Genomic DNA, 9,662 nt, shown 5'->3' with positions numbered 1-9,662 from the left:
GGTCGGACAGTTTAACCACTGCACCAGCCATGTGACTTCTCATAGGGCAGAGCTGAGTTTGCTTCTTGTCGTCAAGATGACACAACTTGTAAAGCCCATTAAAACCCGCACAAAAAACATTAAAATAGGCTAAATAAAATATGTCTGCACTCTTATTTAGCTATAAAGTGAGTAGGACTACTAATAATTGCTGACAGAACTGCTGTCTCGTTTATGGTAGCTTAGCTCAAGCTAGGCCTAGAACTAAAACAATTTTCCACCACGTCTTCGGGAGCGTCTCACTTCGAAAATCTACATCAAAAGGGAATTGCATATCATATTTGGACATTTGGGTCAATCTACGGCATGAGCTGAATTTATTGTATAGTGGAACCAAATCAAAGTCACTACATATCCAGTCTCAACATTCACACAACAAACGCAATCTGAAAACTTGACAAGTGCTCCGAGGCGCAGAAAGCTTGTTTGGGTAGCGGCGCGCAATGACACGTCCACGCGCTTCGCAAAATGTGAAGCCTCATCTGGCGTTGTCACGTGGTATTTGTTGACGTCAAACGCCTCGAAGCGAGGCTTCAGATTTTGCGCCCTCTTTTGCTCGAAGCACGCTTCGAAGCCTCGCTTCAAATTTCCCATCACTACAAGAGATACTAGCGCAAAACACTACCCAATCGCCACCAAGGAATTACACACTGGGGAAGACTCCGAAAGCGACTTGAGCGCCAAAGAGAAGTCGTTGGCCGGGTCTGTTGTTGCCCAAAGGCTCCCGGACAGACACTTATTCGCCACTCCAGCAAACCCGTGAGTTTGAATCATTTCCTTGCTGTTGGAGTACAAAACGCGCTCTGAGTAACTCATCCACGCTGCAGTGGACCCTCGCTCTGCTTCACCTACAATCACACACACATGCACACACGCACCTCCTCCTGTCGCTCTGCTTCTCCTCCAAAACTCACATACCCCCTCCCGCCGCTGCGCGCTCTGCTAGGGGCTTCACCTCAACCACATGCACATGTCATGTTGGGTTTTTCTGTTTGTGCTGTACATTTTCTGTTGGGCTAGCACCTTTGTTTGTGAATTACTGTGGGAATTGCTGGACTGCTATGGACTCCGTATATGGACTGGGGATTATTGGTCGGGAGGAATGGACTGATCGGATTGGTGGGACTGACTGATTCGGGGTGGGAGAAATGCTTTTTCTACACAGGGGATTTGGCACGGAGGAGGAGGGCTTCCTGGGGGCCAAGGCGGCGACGTCACCAAGCCGCGACGGAACCGGCACAGCGGATGCGACCACAACAACTCCACCACCACTAGCAGCTGCAGGAGATCCAGCAGATCTGCCGGCTTTGATGATGGGCTCAAACACACACCTGTCAAAGGAAAGTGCTTTTCTTCTTCGTATCCAGTTGTTGTATGCTTGAGCTATGTACTAGTCTCCTCCTGGTGCCAGTCGCTGTTGTTTGTTCCGAGGTACCCGGAACTCGAGGAGCGCTGGATGGGAGCAGGAGCGGCCGTGGGGAGCCAGGAGGACAGCGACGAAAGACATGATACAACGCTAGCTATCTTCTAAACGAAGGGAAGTTATTGTGTCCTGATTGTGTGTGTGTGATCACGGTTACGAGAGACTGCCGGCTTCTCAGTGCTGCTGTTGTCATTTCAGAGAGCTTCCTGCGGGACGAGGAGTCGTCACGGAAGGACTGCTGGGAGTTGGTAGCTGAAGACTGTAGCCGGACTGGTGAAGGGAGTTCCGTCGGTCACCGTTCCGCCTGGTATCGCGTTCGCCACGGCGGACCCAGGGGGTCATAAGTGGACTGAAAGCACAGCTAAGTTGTTGTTTGTTTTTTTGTTTTTTTTGGGGTCGGCGTGGGGAAGCCGCCGACCCAACGTGGACTCTTTACTCTGTGTTTGGTAGCAGCCCATCTGCTTGGTACTGAGCAGATCCCCGTGAACTCCTCTTAGATGGTGCAACGCATCATTGCTAAATGACGTCAGGAATTGTTGCGAGTAGAGTAGTGTAACATACGAGTAGACCTTTTGCTAGCGTGTGGGTTGCTGTTTTACTTTTAGGTCCATGGCATGTGGTCTCTATGTGGTCATGGGGTTACTAATAGGTGTGCTGTGATTCCTAGCTGCATGCGAGTGATCCTTGGTATTGCTGTGCCATCTATTGTGTGTCGATATTGTTATTTGGGTGTAATTATTTTTGGTTGTTATTTTGATGTAATTTTCTTTCTTTTCTATTATTAACTCGGGGTTTGACCATTCAGGATGACTACATTGCTGTGATCATTGTGTGCTGTGGAACTTTGCTATGAACTGGTTGCTGTGTTAAATCCCTGACTGATTGTGCTCTGATGTGCCTAATGTGGGTGTATTGTGGTATTGCATGACTGAAGCCACTCTTGTTCTGGGTCGGGGGTGGGGAATTGTCTGTTACCATCAGTGTGCTGCTGACCCTTGAAAATAAACCTTTAAAACTGATTCTTCTGTTGTGGTGTCTTGTGTCTTCGAGGGGATTGAATCTGTGTAACCAAGTGGTGCGCCACGACAATTTGGCGTAGTCGGCAGATCCCCTCTTAGGACACAGCACCATGGCTGACGAACAAGCTGGGGCAGCAGCCGGTAGCATGATGATGATACCGTGGTTTTTGGGTGGGCCGTGGGTGCCTAAATATGAGGGGAAGAGTAACCAAACCCCTTTGACCGAATGGCGAAATCAAATTGAAGTCTACTTGAGAGCACAAACTTTGACTGCAGCACAAAAAGTTGACTTTGTAATGAGTGCTCTTCAAGGTGAGGCTAGGAGGGAAATTCAATTACTTAAAGACACTGATAGGGACTCGGAGAGTAAAATATTTGACAAACTTGAAAAACTGTATGAGGGGGACAAGAGTGTTAGTAAACTCAGATCATTGTTTTTTAAATGCCAGCAGCAGACAGGGGAGGGGGTGGGCCCATTCATCTTGCGTCTCCGCGAGTCCCATTTCAGGTGGCGGAAGAAGGAGCCGGCGGCGGGGACTGATGACGAGTTGCTTCGAAGCCAGATGATCCTGGGACTGTTGCCCGGGGCCGTGCAGACGGAGCTTCAACGCAGAGTACGTCGTGAACCGACCCTAACGTTTGAGGAGGCATGCAAGGAGGCCAAGGCCCTGGAGAAGGAGAGCAAGCAGACAGAAGAGGAGACTTTTGACACCCGGCGGACATACAGCACCCCCCCACAACCTTCTCAACCTGCTCCCCCAGAGAAAGCAGACCCCCTACAAGATTGGAGCAAGCTTAAGGAGGCCTTGCGAGCAGAGTTGGCAGAAGAGCTGCGAGCTCAGGTAACCGATTTAAAAACCTCCCTGCTGTCAGAGATGAGAAACCAGCAGCACAACCGCCAGCAGCCAGAAGCCTCTGCGAGCAGGGGACAGGGGGCCAATCGCCCTCCTCGACGAATGCGGCAGCCCACATGGGACGACCAGGGCCGTCCAATCTGCTTGGGTTGTGGCCAGGCGGGACATATGCTTCGCGATTGCCCGCAGACGAGAGCAGCGAACAGTCGGAGCGTGTTGGAAGAAGGGAAATCGGGGGCTGCGCCAATGCGAACCGCCCTTGTCGGGGAGAGCCCTTCAGTCGAAATTCTGGTTCAAGGAAAAAGAGTCCCTTGCATCCTCGACACTGGATCACAAGTGACTCTGTTCAGTAAGGGCCTGTTCCGCAGTCACCTCCAAGACTCAGAAGTAAAGGAGGTGAGTGACATCCCCTGGCTAACCTTGAAGGCAGCTAACGGGTTAGCTCTACCATACATTGGCTATGCAGTACTGGACTTTGAGGTGGGGGGGGTGGCAGTTCCTGGTAAGGGGGTGGTCGTCGTGGAAGATAAATACCTTCCGCCTGCTTACGGCATTCTGGGTATGAATGTTATCCAACACTGTTGGGAGGGCCTGCGGCAGCAGGGGGGTCACCAACTCACTCTGTTTAAGTCTACACTCCCCAGGGAAGCAGTCGCGGCCTGGGACCAGGCTTTCACGACATGTCGGAGGCTGGAGGCAGCAGAAAACCGGGGACCCAACATCGGCCTTGCCAGACTACGAACCTCCGACCCAATTCGCTTGGCACCCCAAACCGAGACGGCGGTGTGGGCACACGTTCCAGAGGCACCCAGGGCCGACCAGGAGGACGTTTTGTTGGAAGACTGCTACCACGGGGGTCAGGAGTGGTGTGTCGGACGTGCAGTAACTCGGCTGCGGGAAGGCAAGGTGCTGCTTCGGGTGTGTAACCCCCACCCATACCCAGTGGAGCTACCCTCCCGGCGGCCACTAGCTCGTGTAATGCGCCTGGGGTGGGACGACATCCAGGCACCGAATCAGCTGGTGCTGCGTCAAGAAGCCGACGCGGTGGTAGTAGACGTGAGACCAGTGAGTAATCCCCTACCCAGCTACTTGTCTACCCTTCTGGAGCAGACTGAGGGGCTGACTCCTGACCAGTCCAGCCAGCTACATGAACTACTGGAGAGATGGCAGAAGGTGTTCGCTCAGAGTGAGGAAGATTACGGGCGCACGGATGCGGTGTACCACACCATCCCCACTGGCAACGCGGCTCCCATTCGCCAGCGCTATCGACCAGTTCCACCGAATCTCTACAATGAACTGAGGACTCTGCTGCGGGATATGCTGGAGGGCGGTGTCATCCGAGACAGCGCCAGCCCATGGGCATCCCCGGTGGTGTTGGTGAGGAAAAAGGATGGTTCATGGAGGTTTTGCGTGGACTATAGGAAGCTGAATGAAGTCACGCACAAGGACGCTTTCCCACTTCCCAGGGTGGAGGAATCGCTGACTAGTTTAAAAAAGGCCCAGTGGTATTCCACCCTGGACCTGGCAAGTGGGTACTGGCAAGTTGAAGTCCACCCAGCTGACAAGGAAAAAACTGCTTTTGCTACCCCAATGGGTCTGTATGAGTTTGAAAGAATGCCGTTTGGCTTATGCAATGCCCCCGCGACCTTTCAGAGACTTATGCAGCGTTGCTTGGGGGGGCAAGTGCATGAATTTTTGTTGATTTATTTGGACGATATTATTTTATACTCACCTGACTTCTCTTCACACCTAGGACATCTGGAGCAGGTGTTCGCCAAGCTGCATGGACATGGCTTGAAGCTGCAGCCGGCCAAATGTCACCTCTTCAAGCGTTCCGTGGAGTACCTGGGCCACGTTGTAAGCGCGGGGGGCGTGGCCACGGACCCCAAGAAGACTGAGGCGGTTCAGGAGTGGCCGGTCCCCAAGACTGTTCGGGAAGTGCGTTCATTCCTGGGGTTCGTTGGATACTACCGCCGCTTCATCTCCGCCTTCTCCCGGAGGGCTGGGCCACTGCATGCGTTGCTGAGGGGGGCTGGCGGTAGCAAGACTAGACCCATTGACTGGACCCCAGAATGTGAAGCGGCCTTCCAGGATCTCAAAGAAGCCTTACTGAAGGCCCCGGTCCTGGGTTACGCAGACTTTTCCCTTCCGTTTAGGCTGTACACGGATGCCAGCCTGCATGGACTGGGGGCCGTGCTGGCCCAGGTACAGGAGGGACAAGAACGTGTTATTGCGTATGCAAGCCGGGGTCTCCATGAAACGGAGCGCAATGACCAAAATTACAGCGCTTTCAAGTTGGAGCTCCTGGCATTGAAATGGGCTGTGACGGACAAATTTAGAGACTACCTCTGGGGCTCTACTTTCCAAGTGTTCACTGACCACAGGCCCCTGCTTCATTTGCAGACGGCGAACCTCGGGGCTGTGGAACAGAGGTGGGCGGCCCAGCTGGCAAACTTCAACTTCTCGCTGCACCATAAGCCTGGGGCTGAGCACCAAAATGCAGATGGCTTGTCCAGGCTCAAAGCGGCCGTGGCAGCAGTCATCAACACTAGGGCCGCAGTGGGACCCCAGCAGTTGACCGAATCACAAGAGGGAAGCTCCTGGGCCGACCGGCAGGGACTGGACCCGGAGCTGGCCAAGATTCGTCAGTGGCGGCAAGAGGGGAGGCTGCCTACCCGGGAGGAGCGTCAGTCCCTCCAGCCCACTGGGAGGCAACTTCTGGGGGAATGGGAGAGGTTGGAAGTGAGAGATGGAGTGTTGGTGAGACAGCGTCCATCCTACGATGGAGTAAGCGAGGGGGTGGCAATTGTGGCCCCTGCAGCTGAAACGAAGACCTTGTGGAACCAGTACCATGTGGCGCTTGGCCATGCCAAGGGCGACCGGCTTCTGATGGCACTGCAGGAACGGCTCTTCTGGATCGGGATGAGCAAGGATTGCGACCAGTGGAACCAGAACTGTCACCAATGTGTGCTTAGACGTAAAGAGGCTGGGCCCAAGGCACCCTTATGCTCTATTGCAAGTGGCTACCCCTGGGAGACCCTCGCCCTAGACTATTTTTCATTACGGCGCCCAGGGGAAACCCACCAGTACATATTAGTAATTGTCGATCTCTTTTCCAGATACGCCTTCGCTGTGCCTACTACAGACCAGACCGCAGCCACGACTGCAAGGGTGCTGTGGAGGACTGTGTTCCAGCCTTTCGGCTGTCCAGAGCGTATCCTGACGGATCAGGGTGCGGCGTTTGAGGCAGACCTGACCCAGCAGTTGTGCGAACTGTACGGGTGCCGGAAAGTGAGGACGACTCCGTATCATCCCCAAGGAAACGGGGCTTGTGAACGGATGAACCAGACAATCCTCGGCCTGCTGAATACCCTGGAGTGGAGGGAGCAGCCACGGTGGCGGGAGCACCTTCCAGGCCTCGTGCACGCCTATAACAACACGCCCCACAGTGTGACAGGCCTTGCCCCCTTCTTTGTAGTGTTCGGCCGCCATGCCCGTCTTCCGGTAGACCAGACTGCAGGGTTGGTGAGGCCAGAGCAGCGGGTCACCAGGCACGAGTGGGTTCGCCGGCACCATGACCTCCTGCAGGGTGCATACCGGCGGGTGAAGGACCGGACACAACTGCGACAGCAACAGGACCAGGCACGGCTCAATCGGGGCCGTCGTGCCCAGCCTCTGCTGCCAGGGGAGAGGGTCCTCGTGCGGGACTTCCGCCGACGGGCGCATGGCAAGCTGGGCTACCACTGGAACCCCCAGCCGTATGTAGTCCAGAGCCAGCCCCTGAAGGACCGACCGGTCTATGTGGTGCGGCCAGAAGGGAAGGATGGGCCTGTGCGCACTATCCATCAGAACAACCTGTGCGTCCCACCCAGTGACTGGAGGAGTGGGGCTCGTGGAGGCGCAGGTGAGTGGGTAGATAGGCCCGTAAGGCAGCAGGAAGCTGAGGGAGGGCCGCAGTTGGGGTGGTGGCCAGTGGGATTCCCCACCGAACCAGCACGGCAGGTGGCAGCTGGGGATGATGGGGGGATGGTGGGCGGTGTCCCAGAGGGTGCTGCTGAAATGGCGTTGGGTCCACGGCGGTCTCAGCGGGCAAACCTGGGGGTGCCGCCCATGAGGTACCGAGACTAGTGGTCGGGACGACCAATGTTTAAGTGGGGGGGAATGTCATGTTGGGTTTTTCTGTTTGTGCTGTACATTTTCTGTTGGGCTAGCACCTTTGTTTGTGAATTACTGTGGGAATTGCTGGACTGCTATGGACTCCGTATATGGACTGGGGATTATTGGTCGGGAGGAATGGACTGATCGGATTGGTGGGACTGACTGATTCGGGGTGGGAGAAATGCTTTTTCTACACAGGGGATTTGGCACGGAGGAGGAGGGCTTCCTGGGGGCCAAGGCGGCGACGTCACCAAGCCGCGACGGAACCGGCACAGCGGATGCGACCACAACAACTCCACCACCACTAGCAGCTGCAGGAGATCCAGCAGATCTGCCGGCTTTGATGATGGGCTCAAACACACACCTGTCAAAGGAAAGTGCTTTTCTTCTTCGTATCCAGTTGTTGTATGCTTGAGCTATGTACTAGTCTCCTCCTGGTGCCAGTCGCTGTTGTTTGTTCCGAGGTACCCGGAACTCGAGGAGCGCTGGATGGGAGCAGGAGCGGCCGTGGGGAGCCAGGAGGACAGCGACGAAAGACATGATACAACGCTAGCTATCTTCTAAACGAAGGGAAGTTATTGTGTCCTGATTGTGTGTGTGTGATCACGGTTACGAGAGACTGCCGGCTTCTCAGTGCTGCTGTTGTCATTTCAGAGAGCTTCCTGCGGGACGAGGAGTCGTCACGGAAGGACTGCTGGGAGTTGGTAGCTGAAGACTGTAGCCGGACTGGTGAAGGGAGTTCCGTCGGTCACCGTTCCGCCTGGTATCGCGTTCGCCACGGCGGACCCAGGGGGTCATAAGTGGACTGAAAGCACAGCTAAGTTGTTGTTTGTTTTTTTGTTTTTTTTGGGGTCGGCGTGGGGAAGCCGCCGACCCAACGTGGACTCTTTACTCTGTGTTTGGTAGCAGCCCATCTGCTTGGTACTGAGCAGATCCCCGTGAACTCCTCTTAGATGGTGCAACGCATCATTGCTAAATGACGTCAGGAATTGTTGCGAGTAGAGTAGTGTAACATACGAGTAGACCTTTTGCTAGCGTGTGGGTTGCTGTTTTACTTTTAGGTCCATGGCATGTGGTCTCTATGTGGTCATGGGGTTACTAATAGGTGTGCTGTGATTCCTAACTGCATGCGAGTGATCCTTGGTATTGCTGTGCCATCTATTGTGTGTCGATATTGTTATTTGGGTGTAATTATTTTTGGTTGTTATTTTGATGTAATTTTCTTTCTTTTCTATTATTAACTCGGGGTTTGACCATTCAGGATGACTACATTGCTGTGATCATTGTGTGCTGTGGAACTTTGCTATGAACTGGTTGCTGTGTTAAATCCCTGACTGATTGTGCTCTGATGTGCCTAATGTGGGTGTATTGTGGTATTGCATGACTGAAGCCACTCTTGTTCTGGGTCGGGGGTGGGGAATTGTCTGTTACCATCAGTGTGCTGCTGACCCTTGAAAATAAACCTTTAAAACTGATTCTTCTGTTGTGGTGTCTTGTGTCTTCGAGGGGATTGAATCTGTGTAACCAAGTGGTGCGCCACGACACACACACGCACATAACGCACTCCCCTACATCCAAACACTGACATCCTTTTCTTTTCTCCTTCATACATACACACTGATAACTTAGGTTCTAGTTTTGATATTTCTTTCTGGGGTTTTGTCTCGCTGACGAGCGAGTTGTTGTTGATGTAAGTTATATTGTTGGTAACCGGCTCGGCTGGTGGTGTTTTTTGTTAATAGACTATTTTTGTGTTTTGAGTCTTGATAAAGACGTGTGGCTTTAATCCTTGGTTTGTTGTCCGTTTTTGTCTTATAATTTTACTTGCTGACGGAAGCTTATCATTTAATGACAGGATTTAAAGGCCTGTCTGGCGCCTGAACTTTGTTTTTAGTGCCCGACCGTAAGCGCCGCTACAGAATGGCGCCTGAACAGGGACTTGTGATTACTCTATAACGGGACTGATCTCACGAACTGAACTTTTCCTCATCTCGCTTGGTGCGAGCATCTGCACACACTCACAAAACACATACATTCGTACACACATGAGCGCGTGCACACATTTGCGTCATTTACATTCATATGAAGGAACTTTGTGCTCTGGACGTTGCTTGACTAGTGCGGGCACTTGTGGACAAAAAAGTGGAAAAAAAATACTGTTGAAATTGA

The 9,662-nt window shown here is 53.2% G+C and overlaps 1 protein-coding gene across 1 annotated transcript; it reads left to right on the top strand.

Moving 5' to 3' along the window:
- Window positions 1-2,584: 2,584 nt before the first annotated feature.
- On the top strand, window positions 2,585-9,022 carry LOC134449285 (uncharacterized). The gene has a single exon (XM_063199152.1). The coding sequence runs from the start codon at window positions 2,592-2,594 to the stop codon at window positions 7,461-7,463; it is 4,872 nt and encodes a 1,623-aa protein (XP_063055222.1). The 5' UTR covers window positions 2,585-2,591; the 3' UTR covers window positions 7,464-9,022.
- The last annotated feature ends 640 nt before the right edge of the window (window positions 9,023-9,662 follow it).

The sequence above is a fragment of the Engraulis encrasicolus genome, chromosome 5 (assembly GCF_034702125.1).
Source record: "Engraulis encrasicolus isolate BLACKSEA-1 chromosome 5, IST_EnEncr_1.0, whole genome shotgun sequence".
NCBI classification, from domain to species: Eukaryota; Metazoa; Chordata; class Actinopteri; order Clupeiformes; family Engraulidae; genus Engraulis; species Engraulis encrasicolus.
This window is presented reverse-complemented; position numbering and strand designations above follow the sequence as displayed.